Raw genomic sequence first — 13,367 nt, forward strand, 5'->3', positions numbered from 1 at the left:
AATACAAGGAAGTTTACAGATGTTAGGCATATGCAGATTCCTAAAAAACCTTCAGGATTATGCTTGAAAATATATGGGAATCATAGATTTCAGGTGTCATTTCACAGAACCTCTTCTTGTGGCCTGACTGGATGTGGACATTCCCTAGGTTGAGGGATAGTATCTGTTTGAGGCACAAATATGAAGCTTTCTGTGTGTTTCCAACATCACACAGCTGACCCTCCTCTGGGACCAATTGTGTACCTCCCTTTTCCCAAAACTTCAACAGGAGTAAATGAGCCTTGTGGCAGAATGTAGTCAGTGTTAAGTTTAATTGGTAAGTTGTTGTTGCACTACACCTTCCCAAATAATTTTTTTACCATAATAAAATGTGTTCTGTGTCATCGTGCTACAACAAAGATTTATCATAGTGTTGTTTCAAACAGAGTGGTTAAGAAAGGAGGGACTTGTTTATTAATGGTTTTCCCTGCTTTCGATAGTCTTGTACAAGGAAAAACTATATGCCTCCACAAGTTAACGTTATTTAAAAAAGTGTTAGAGCCAATTACTATTCTGTAACTTCCTCACAATACAATGATCAGTGATCACGTTAACCTCATAGAAGGCATGTGTATTGCTCATTTCACCATTGTTAACTAATTTCAATATCTCAAAGAAATCAGCATACAAAACATTATATTTATTATATATTGTTATTATAACACACAAAGTAAAGTTTAATAGAAAAATCATGAGTCGAAATTGAGTTGCTTTTCCCTGTCTTTACAAAACCCCATTGAAAGCAACTTGTCCCAATTTTCCTGACACAATGTTTCCCCTCACCAGAGCTTTGAGGCCTTCTCTAGTAACATTTAGCACCTGCATAAGTAATAGGAGTGATGGAGAACTACGCAATGGGAAGAAGCCACCATGGAATGACTGTCACTGAAATCCGCTGTAAATGAATGGTCAACTGCCTTTAGCACCACCTGCCTTCATGTCTGTGTACCACAGGCATTACAAAAACTTACCCATGCTGTCCCCTCCCATGATCTTTGATCTTCTCTCTTCTGAGTCTCTGTGGAATATAATGGATATTTAATGTCAATTGACAAGCCGAGCACCTTCACCAGAATCATCTCAATCTTTTATTGAGTTAGTGCCAATGACCCACATGCTGATCATACGGCAGACAGAGCTATGGAAGCAATATATCGTAAACACAAAAACAGCAAGGGTATTTGAAATTGAAATGTGGAATGACTAGAATATTTGCATATTTTTTAAACATATGGTTAACATTCTAAGATTAAAATAAAGTGCACTTTGTGGTACTGAGAAACTATTCCTGCTATTAGCCAGGAAAACAAATTGTCTAATGCTGCTAGGTAGCTGTTCTCAATCCCATGCCCCAAGCCCACAACATCCTTCCCTGCATGGCTCCACCCTCCTCCCTGGATTTGAGGATCTCACTCCTCAGAGCAGACAGCATTCTGTTGCATCCCTCCCACCACTCCCGGCTATGCCCACACACCAATCTCCCAGCACCTTCTACAAGATTGTGGTTGTTTCAACTGCGGGATGTCCCACCGTTGAACATCCTGCAACTGCAAATCACCACCACAGGTGTGCTTGGTCAACTAACTTCACAGTTGTGCACAGTTATAAATATAGTTTTTTTAATGGCCACCCATAAATTCTCCTAAACAGCATAAAATATGCGGCCACAGTAAATAGGGTTGGACCACTTTGTAAAGGGTTTAGAGCTGTGACCCAGGGATATAGCATGTTCCATGACCTCCCTTCCAGCTGTGGCTCCCCTTACTGAATAAAACATGTTTGGGTGCATTTAATGCACAACATGAAGTAATGTAAAAGCCCCATTCTAAAGGGAAACCATGAACTATGGGAAATATTTCACACTTAACTTTGAAATACAGGTTCATCAACATAACTGCAGCCCCTGGACACTCTGCAAGCATTACTCCTGCAACGGCCTCTAGATTATGTGGGAATGTTACCTACATTATGCAGCAAAAAAGTCACATTATGAGGTGATTCCCTGGATTCTTTTCATCCTTTTCATGCTAGAGACAATATATGTTTTTGAAATATGTCATTTATGTGCCATATGTAGTCAGTCCATAATTATCTGGCAACTGGCAAAGGTTGTAGCCTTAAAAAGCATAAATCCCATGGCCCTCACCACTGCATTGTTGTTAACTACCTCAAATAAAGAAGAAAAAAATACATAACATAAAAAGTACATAACACATTAACATGTGTAATTTTGGTCCAACATTATCATCTCAGGGATCCTGTGACATTTATCAACCATTTGTTCTTCATCCTCGTGGCTTATGATGTCATCAGACCCCTACTTCAGCACCATAATACATTTACCCATCTTTATTAATGTATCTACTTTTATAGATTTATATATTATATGGTTGTCTGGAGAAAATGATAGGCATGGTGCTTCCTGCATTCATGCCCTGCTGATCACCTTTAAAGCCCTCAAACTATAAGGCCTGAACAACGCCCTCACTCTTCAAATAGGCCTCAATGGTATCTTCTTGTTGAGGGTTTGATTCACAGTGGAAGAACAGGATCCCAAGTGGCCCATCTTTATATTATGTAGTCAGCCAAGGTGCCATCATTTTGCCAGTGTTTTTCAGCAAACATGGACAATACTCAAATTATTTCATCAACTGGCAGCATTACAAGCTTAGTGGTCTAAGTCCTATCTCAAGCTGAATAATACCAACATAAAGGTTGTTCTCATCACTAATCCCAACAAGCAAGGTCAGGTTCATGAAGACTTAGACAAATAGAACTGGGACAGCATTGGACCGCTATTTGCTAATAATGTGAATACATGGGTATTCATGGGCTTTACATGGGCTTTCCACATTTATGCCACCCTAATTTCAGGGCACACCATGCAGAAGATAAGGACCACTTGGTATTAAATGACATTGCTATTCCAGCGCAATGCCATTATTATGTGACAATGACTCCATAACTGCCCATCCATCACTTAGTCTATACTCCCGTGAAGGCAATTAAAAACTTATTAGCTGGCTTCCCTAAAACCCTCCTGATATCACTGGAGAGTACTCATCATGTATAGAAGGGCCAGACTCATCTCCTTAAACATTTTCAGAAATCTGAGAGGATAACCACAATGCTCGGGACCTCAAATAGCTCCCGGACACCTCACCTACATAAAATGCTGCATCACGTACAAAATCAACTCCACCCCAAAGTACTCAATAACCAAGTTAAAGACATCCAGATGACTGTGCAAACCAGGAAATGTAAAAAGGAAGAGACTTGGGGCCAGGTGTACAAAGCTTTTTAGCGCACACAAACGGTCCAATTTGCAGAATCGGGCCGTTTGTGACTGCTAAAAAGCATTTTTGTATGTAACAAGGCCAAACTGTGATCCCTACTACTGAACTGCAATTTGGCTTTGCTATTCAGAATTAGGAAGGGGCATGTTTAGGGCATCCCCTCCTAATACCAAATCGCAGTGGTATGTATGAATGTTTTGCGTCCTAAATGCGGTCGCAAAACATCTGAAGTTTACCACCAGTTTTAAATTGATGGTAAGCCATTTGAAAATAGGAAGGGGTCCCCAAAGGTCCTCTTCCCCTTTGTGAATGCTTATAAGAGCGGACAACTGCATACTCCTAAAAAATGAAAAGAAAACTTTTTATTTATTTATTTTTGAAATGCATCCTGTTTTCCTTTAAGAGAACTGGGCTGCATTTAAAAAAAAAAGAATTGCTTTACTGAAAAGCAATCAAAGACATGGTAGTCTACTGACCCAGCAGGCTACCACCACTGTGATTTTCACGAGTCCCAGTTGGTTGCAAAGTGAAACCTACCTCATTCATATTCATAAGATAGGTCAATTTGCGACCCACAGGGAATCGCAAAAGAAACTCAAAAGAGTTTCATACATTTGAAATTGCGATTTGCATGAAATCGGAATTAGGAACTCGCAATTTCAAAATCTCGTACATGTGGCCCCACGTACCTGGTCTACTCCTATCATGCTCTGAGGGAATGCTACATCATCATAATTAGAATCTGTCAGGCTCCACCCCTCGACTGACACAAATAGTGTGTCCTAAATATAGTTCACAAAAATACCATCCTATTGGGAGTATGATTCTATTAGTAACCCCAATAGGGTGACATTTGTATGGACAATATTTAGGGTAAGATATGTATGTCAGGCGGGAGCCCTACACTGATATTCTGAGAGCACACCCTCCTCCACTTCAGAAAATCACTCAGGATCGAACTATTCAAGTAATACCTATTTGATGGGGTAATAGATACATCTGAAGAGTGCCTTCTCTTAAAACCTGGTATAACTGTGCCCTGCCTCCCTAAGCCTGCCCTACCTCTTCCACCCCCTGCTGCCGCTCATGCCAGAAACCACCCAGAAACACCCAGTTTCTGCTCCATTTGCAACCTAACTGCACTGATTCCACAACACTGTCCCTTCTTACATATTCCTTCATTCCCACCATTCAGTAGAGCACTGTGTCCCCCCGGCTCTCCAGCACTCTGTTCCTTTGTATCCACGTTCAGGCTACCTGTGTCCAGGTACATACATATGCAAGCTTCAGAGAATAAGAAGCATCTTATACCTTCACTCAGAGACTTTACTCAGAACCTAACAGGCACATTCACCTGGAAGAATGAGACTTTTCAGTGGCATCTTTATCTCAAAATGGGTTCCTTTCTTAGGTATTGTAGGATGGATGAACTTCACAGAGAAAGGACTTTCAAGAAAATGGCCACTAAAAAGGGAGATTTGTCAGGGTCAGACTGTGCGCGGTTCGGCAGGGAGGACAAGGTCAACACATTTTATCTAAGCATTCTTGAGGCACATGCAGAACATCTCCTCTCTGGGCATGGTGAAGACCTTAAAATTATAATGGCCTGGAGGAAATTCAGTGGACTCTTGAAAGCATACAGATGTGTTTATATCTTCCAGCCTGGTGAGTGGAGCAGCTGTGTCAGGGGACATATGGGACCGGCTTACACCTAACCTTCTCACTATATCGGTCTTGATTATTTTCATTCAGGTCCCTCTTCTGTTTTGAATACTAGCCAACAATTTTACATTATATCGTTCAAATAAAAACATCCCACAATTGAAAAATGACATATATCAGTGAGCAAGAGTTGTATCAACGTCATAAACATCTCATTAACATGTCTATGTTTTACTTGTGTGCAATTATACACCCAAGCAAGGTGATATGAATAATTACTTCAGGCTCCTAATTTATTTAAATATACAATGTAAATCAGTTCACACACCAGAGTAGATATGCTTAATTAACGAACTACTGAGCGCTCTATCTCTGGGAAGAGCAAACTGTATGAATCGGTGCTCAATGCGGATTGGCCGAATTCACAAGTCTCCTGGGATGTGAAGTAGGAAATTGGCCCACTTAGACTTATATATGCAAATAGCATAAATCTGTTTTTGCAATGATATATTCAAAGAGTCTTAGAAGTACTCAAGGGACGATGTGATAGCCGTGGAACTCATGCGCACACATTAACACAAAACTAAAATTTGCCTGCGTATATTTCTGCATGTGCAAATGTCACACAAAGGTGCGTTTGAACTGGCTATTTTCAATTCCTTCACAGAGAACTATTTTTTCTCATTTTGAAGAACCCACTGGTTACCCACCAATTTCCAGCGTATTGTCTTCGTTTTTCAGACTAAGAATTGATGTGCTCATGTGCTTGACAAAGCCAACTGTCCACCAATTTTCACAGTGGGAAACTTTCTACAAACGTTGTTCTATTACTCAGAAACCTGTGATTTAGTTAATGTTTATCGCCTTGTTCGGGTGTTTCCTCTTTCCTCGAATGGCTAGAGCCTCATCCTGTGAGACAACTTACTTTTAACATTTACACCATGCATGAGTAAACGCTACAAGTGTGAGTTAAAACCAAATATGAAGGTAAAATCTGAACAAACCCAAACCTGTGACTCAGGAATGTGATTTTGCCCTCAAAAATGCTGCACTTTAGTTTTGCTTCGTAGCTTTTGAAGCGTGTGTAGCTTTGTGTATTGGGCCAGTTGTGACTTCTATACAGGCGGAGCACACTTATGTTTATAAAATGAGGAGTGCTCACACACTTCTCAGATATAACATATATTCCATGATCACCGAGCTCATTATAGAACCAGCCACAACAGTAAACACTCACAGCATCCAATAGAAAACAGAACACAGAATAGATCTGTAACAGAATCCTAAAGAACTGGGTGTGAAGGTATCGGAACTGGATACAGCTGCAAAAGCTGAAAAGGCAAAACGTTTTCCAATTCCTTGCAACTTCATACAAGGTAGGTTCCCCGCATTATGGGAAGCAACTTGATGTTACATCTGCAGAGAGGAGGGGCCAGTTCACATAATTAATACATATTTAATATGGTCCATTCTTACTAAAGGTCCTTGATGCAGCAGTCTGTGAAAGCCATTCTCTGCAGATTAGTTTGATGAGAAAGACCCCTAGACAGCATTACACTGATTGACATTCACAAAGGTCTCCTGTGATCAGATCAGACTAAAACAGGAACACAATGGAGCCAGTCTCAACACTTAATTTGCCTGCTGGGCCTATTACCACTACAGAAAGTCAGTCCAATACAAAAATACCTTAACTAAACATGACATGTTACTTTTATGTATAACTTAAGGGAGGAATCAATGTTTTTTAAAATAATTCCACTTAAAAACACAATTATCTGCCAAATCTTTTAAGATATGGCCATCCGCAACCAAAACTCCTCTGAAATGAGCGTGCGGATTTCTATCTGAATGCTGCAGAGATACTGGTGAGTAATGAGCCGGGCACGTTCCCCGCAACCGCAGACGGGTTGTGTGGGGAGTTACAGGCAAATCACTGAGGATTTGTATCACCCAATGTTCCAGCAATACAAGTTGGCCACATTTCTACTGACCATCTTGTACAGAGTATGGCTTTCTTCTCAACTGGGATCATATGGAACATAAACAGAAGATCTATGTATTCACCGATTCTTGTGTTTTTTTAGAAAGGTGCTTAGTCAGATGGCTAATGTCCTGAGGAGATCTGCCGAACTATAGCCGGTCAAACACCATGGCTTGGATTTAGATTTGATAAATGAGGAAACCTAGGACTGTTATTTGTAGGTTTTACTATAACTAGAATACTGGTTTCCAGCCAAGGGATCTGATGAGCTAGTCTATATATTGTACATGTTTACACCTCTTTAAACACTGTCCCCGCTGCACTATGTCACTTGATTGCAGTACCTCATCAATGTTTTGATGGTATAAATATATTTTCTAAAGAAGAGGAAAGTCCCCTATAGCTTTTCTCTGCATATATAGGTTATTGATTATGCTTCTTATGAATTCATTTGCATTAATGTGCTACAGAGAGATTTGGGGGGCACATACATGTGAATAAATCTAATTGGACCATTGTTTGTTTATTCCACCGCAGACCCATCTTACCACAAAAAGTTTAAAAAGAAAGACTGCAAAACAGTAAACAACAGTACAGCCAGAAAAACCATAGAACTACTAGCAGTAACCAACATGCAAATCCTTCATTTTTTGTTTTCTTAAAATAGGGTAGTTTATTTTTATTTTATCATGATCCATCACTATGAGGGCTCAAGTAGCACTGAGGGTCATTCCTGATGTTCCGTGCATTGCTAAATTACCCATCAACATTAAAATGACTACACAGATGTGTGGCTGACTGTAACATTAGGGTGTACTTACTGTGAAGGGATCTGTGGCAGACTGATCCTTTTGTCTTTGTCTATAAAAAGAAGATAATAAATGAAAATGCAAACATCATTTAGCCATTTTCTGAGTGAAATGCCTTTGATTCATATATGTTTATGATGCTGAATGGCAAAGTGGGTGGGGATATTTAGGGCCTGTTTACAACTTTGGGCATGTTAATCCGTCCCAAAAGTGACGGTAAAGTGACAGATATACCACTAGCCGTATTACGAGTTCCATAGGATATAATGGACTCGTAATACGGCTGGTGGTATATCCGTCACTTTAGGGATGGATTAACACCTCCTCCAAAGTTGTAATCAGGCCCTTAGTGTTCCTTGGAATGTAACAGACTTAAGATAGATGAATGGGTTATCATTTTGTAGGTTTTCCTGTAGGGAGTAAAGAGACAGCAACATGAAATATGGATTGAGTTCTAAATGTACTGAATCTGCAGTAAAAGCAGTGAGGGTAGGAAAGATAGAAAGACAGATAGATAGCCAGAGAGACAGACAGATGAATAGACAGTCAAAAAGAAAGACAGATATGCATTTTTGAATACTGAATAACTTTAGTGTCATTTGATTCCGCTGCATTGTCTTTAATCTGGAGAGTTGTGTTTACTTGCAGACTGGATGGCTAGCTGTGACTGAAAATGGTTGACTGTGCCATAATTCGCAATGTGAGTGATACACAGGGTCCAGAGGCACATGCCCTTCAAAATAGAGAAAATAAAAAGATCTTGCAACGAGATACATGGCCAGGCCTGCACATTTGCGCATGCCTGGAGTAGACATTTCGTATGAATGCCACTTGATTCGGAATCATGGTGCCCAAGGATTAAGTCTCAGACACAGATCCACAGTGCCATTTTGGGATACATGGGTCTAAATCTTTTGATTTGAAAATAAATGTAAGAAAAAGGGCATTGCCATAGTCAATGCTGAGAACTAGGAGCTCTATAGACATTTAGCCAGTCCTTCGGCAAGACCTGAACCCAACCTCCGCTGCACACTGCTGAAGGCCACACTCAGTACGCTCAACGTCAACGCCCTGCATTGAACTACTGAGAACAACTAAAGGGTTTGAAGGATGGATTACATCCACACAGGGGCTCAGAGAAAGGCCTCATCAAATTAAACTGCAAGGAAAGAAAGAGCATGTTCACATACCATGAGTTAAGGATGCTGATTGTTATTTTGTGTTTCCAAATGTGTAAATATAGTGACTTACCTAAGTGAGGATTTCTCACCATCGGTTAAATGACAAATCCACAATTGGGATGTGCAAAGGAAACAAGTCTATACAGGGCATGTGAGGATATACGAGACCCATGATACACCTTTCATTACTGCTCATGGTCTTCAGAGCATTATTGGGTGGCAGGCAGTACCCAGGATGCTCAATCACCAGGGTTAGAAATGATTCTTTACAATGAAATTACACACAGGAGGGTGGGGAGGTCCATTTGCTGATCAAGGACAGCAGACAAATAGATGTGCTCAATGTGTGTTTTTTACTTTGTGTGTTGTTTCCTACAGATTCTACTTTTTCTGTCTCAGCCCTCTGTCTGCAAATCAGCTCTACTCTCAAAGAAGTCAGATGCCAGTAGGCTGTCAGTGGAAACCACACACGAAGCCCACCAACCAGATCACACAGGCAGCCTCAGCATGTCCTCACCTTTATTGAGACTGGTTATGAGGGATTTTTCTGTTTCATTTTGTAGCCGGTAATACCCATCTATCAGGTCAGCCATATTCTCAGCCACAGCCAGGGAGGAGGTTTTAATAGCTAAGGGCTTTAAAAAGAAGTTTGTAAGTGACATCATATCTACATCCATGAAATACGCACAACAGAAGACACATGGGGTTACGTGCTGAATGGACCCTCAGTCTTCAATCCCCTGTGGCGATATACCTTGAACGTATAGCTCGAAACAGCCACATTTGGGGACATAATTGCAAAACAGAGCAAAACCAACCACAAAGAAGAAAGCATATAATCACTGTGAGTTATCTATACCACATTCAGGTATTTCTCTTACAGTCTAGAGTCACCCTTCAATGAAGAAGGGCATCAATGCTGAACAGGTTATTACTATTATAATAATAATTATTGTTATTATTATTAATATTATTATTATTGTTCTTACAAGTGGCATCACAATCCTGGTAGTAGGATCCTCACCATACCAGCACCCCTACCTTCACGGACAAGTCATGAACCTGAACAGAAGCCAGCACGGCTCCGTACTCATGTCATACAGTGCGTTGCTTCCAATGCAAGAATGTGTGGTGCAAATGTCCAGTTTACAACATAAGTATCTTCTTAGTAATGGGAGTCTACTTCTTTACCTTTCACGCGTAGCCATTTTGTACCTTGCATCAAGGTCTTGACAGAGAGGCCAAGCTATTATCTATGCCTCTTCACCTACACTAGAATTTCACACACCATAACCATCTCTGTACATGCACCCAGCTTCAATTCAATTTTGTGATTTCTACATTTGAAGATGAGGAAATTTGTTGCTGTTAATATATATGTAACTTATTTTCCTGATTGACAGCCTTCATACAAATTTTGAATGTGTAAATCTCCCCAAAATTGTGTACAGCATTCTGATGTCATCCTCAGAGGGAAGACGTCAGAGTGAGTTCCCTATTGCACGCTTCATCAATCTGAAAATCTATAAATTATGATGCCTGTTGCATTTTTACAATTTTGCGCATGTACTCATCAGAGGAGCATTGGATTTGCCACATAAAAATAAACATCTTACCTGGGGAGCTCCCGCTATGGTCACCAAAAGAAGTGCCTTGCCGTCTTCAAGTGGGGAGCACTTGATGGATTTAATTTGCTTGAATTCCGCTAGGCAGGTAGGCTGTCAGAAAGATAAGTGAAACAGCGACTGAAGACAGTTTTTATAAATCCATTCAGGTCTTCCTCTTCAGGGAGGATGTGAATGTGTTTTAAATGTTTTCCCCTCCTCGCCTTCCTCAAGAAAGGCACTATGGTATCAGGATTTCATTTTTCTCAAATCGCTCAGTTTTCGCGGATGTGGCCTCTCTGTACCTGCAGGCTTAAGCCTTTTAATGGAATCAAGCCAACACTATGACGAGAGTGTTTTTATTGAAATATATACAACTTATAAAAACATCTACTAAACTGGCATCAAACTATTTGTGAATATAAAATGTACAGTTGATAATGAAGGATCTTTAATTTGTAGTGATATTTGCAGGTATTGCATTCAATTTTGATTATAACCAAAGAGGGCTGAATTGTGTAGGTCAATAAAGTTTTAAGCCATTATTGAGAAAATACATTGAACATTTTAGCTTGTATTAAGAGGGCACTTGAAGCTTGGGCTGTGTAGTTACTTACTAGTAATGGTGGTGAAAAGCACAGGAGAAAATGGTGAAACTGATCAAAGGTCCTTGAGAAATGCCTCAATGACTTTGGTATAAAAACCTGATGAAGCCCAGCCCAAAGAGGCTGATGAAACCCTAGGATGTACGTGTTCAAAGAGAATGCCTTTGTGTTTTAAGAGATATATTTCTGCAGGACTGCCTGCAGTGATTTTTTAATTAAGCTTGGTTGGATCACCCTAATTTGCATTAGACGTGACTACCTTCCGGCTACTCCGCTCTGCTCACATTGTGTCACCTGTTAAGGTGTTAGTTGTGTGGGTCATAGGAGAATAATCACATATTTTACATTTCGGCCAACCAAAAAGTATATATACTTGTCATTGCCAGACTGACATTGGTACTATTCATATCAATCTATCAAAGGTTAAAATCAATTTCTTTATCTGTATTTGCCTATAACTGTTGAGGTTGCCTCATATCACCCTGGGGGCCTCTTCAGGATGCAGCCATTGAAGTGAAAGCACATGCTGTAGAGTGGTGCAAAAAGCTAAGGCTGGTGTACACGTCTTGCATGCACTATGTGATCACAAGTAGTAGCATACAGATATAGCTGTGACGATGAGCGGCCAGTGCGGTCCTCTTTCTTTCACACCCTTAACCTGCAGATTATGCAACAATCCCTGTGGGGGGGGGACAAAACCCACTGAGATATCTCAAAGTTGTCTAATCAGGACAGCTGTCAGGATTTTCAGTGTCCTAAGCAAAGTGCCATTATATCACCCGAGCCCTTGTGGTAATTGGGACACATTTGCTAACTGTAGGGGCAATCTTGCATCCCCTCCCCCTGTTGGTTGTGCCCTGGACGATTGCCTATATGTGCTTGGCCACCAAGCTGAACAATTTCTAATTTTGACTCCATAAAATTACTAATGTATTTGCATTGCCAAGGGCACAACCCTTTTGAATAGGTAAGTTCCCAACGGAAATGTGTGACCCTTTTCTGTCAAACTAACTGTTCCACTAATGTGTGCATCTATAAGTTACATATCGTGAACTTCCCTTAAACAGTGCTTCCAGCATCCCTCGTCAACATCAGAACTGCCCTTCTTTCCTGCAACTCAGGAGAGATGTGGAGGCACATCTCTTAGGAGAACACTCTCCACCCCCAGCATAGGAACCAATCACACCCCAAAATTACAGCCTCATTTATAATACACTAAAAAGCACATGCCCCTGTGCAACACTTTGATGATCACCAGTTAGGGTCTCCCTTAAGAAATAACCCTACACATTAATTCACTCTGGGCATAATATCACAAACCTACATGATACTAAAGTGAAACAAAATTCAACGTTTGCATATTTGATAATACCTGGTACTTCTATCTGCTAATTTCACTACACCGGACATTAGAGTTTCAACTGCTTCTCTGGGCATTCCATTTATTTGTAAATGTTTACTTTCAAACAGACTTGCCTGGTATGTTTTGAATTTTTTGTCTCCTATCTAGATTTGTTTGTATTTCCCTCACAGCCAGTCCTTCATACAGTATGTTCCACTCACCCTTTTACTTACCTTCGCCTCCTTGTTAGTCAGCTGTCGGATGCCTCTGGGACCAATAACCAGATCTACTGTAATGCTCCATCCTTGCTAAAAAAGAAAGACACAGAACCAGATGTCACAGATGGTTCCATCAATGATCTGTAATGTGTTTTATCCCATCATAAGAGTGCAGCAAAGTGCCGATGGCTGGGAAGGAGATATGGAAGAGAGGTACAGAGAAGGAGCACGGATAACTCTAGTATATATATTGTCTTGTCTACTGATTACAGAGAACTCAAAATGTCCCTAGTACTCCATCCATCAAGTAATCAGGTCTACATCACCGACTCATTTAAGGGAATCAAACATCTTGAATGCATTGTGACCCTAGTGCTCTCATCAGAAAGAGCACTCTCACTCCCTGGACCAAATGGACCCCTACATTCTGTGCTGACTGCAGATTTGCACAGAGTCTCTTTGGGATCCCAGTAAATTCTGCATGATCACAGTCAGAAATCCATCAGAGAGTAGAGGGCATCAGCAAGACAGTACCCCCAAACTCATAGTGGCGGATTGACATCTTTTTCTGCTAAAAATGTGATGTAAGCCTGGAAAGGTTCAGGACATATGGATAACAACGAGTGT

The 13,367-nt window shown here is 40.5% G+C and overlaps 1 protein-coding gene across 11 annotated transcripts in view; it reads right to left on the reverse strand.

Annotated features, from left to right (window-relative positions):
- The window catches only part of PTK2B (protein tyrosine kinase 2 beta), a 382,496-nt gene that overhangs the window by 85,709 nt on the left and 283,420 nt on the right, over window positions 1–13,367 (reverse strand). For all 11 annotated transcript variants that reach the window (XM_069233734.1, XM_069233744.1, XM_069233739.1 and 8 more), the window contains 5 exons: window positions 12,756–12,830; window positions 10,588–10,689; window positions 9,489–9,606; window positions 7,803–7,842; window positions 1,011–1,057 (listed from right to left, as the gene is read on the reverse strand). In XM_069233734.1, the coding sequence (XP_069089835.1) occupies window positions 1,011–1,057; window positions 7,803–7,842; window positions 9,489–9,606; window positions 10,588–10,689; window positions 12,756–12,830 (382 nt within the window). The remainder of the gene's footprint in view (window positions 1–1,010; window positions 1,058–7,802; window positions 7,843–9,488; window positions 9,607–10,587; window positions 10,690–12,755; window positions 12,831–13,367) is intronic.

This window comes from Pleurodeles waltl, chromosome 5 (assembly GCF_031143425.1).
Source record: "Pleurodeles waltl isolate 20211129_DDA chromosome 5, aPleWal1.hap1.20221129, whole genome shotgun sequence".
In the NCBI taxonomy this organism is placed as follows: domain Eukaryota; kingdom Metazoa; phylum Chordata; class Amphibia; order Caudata; family Salamandridae; genus Pleurodeles; species Pleurodeles waltl.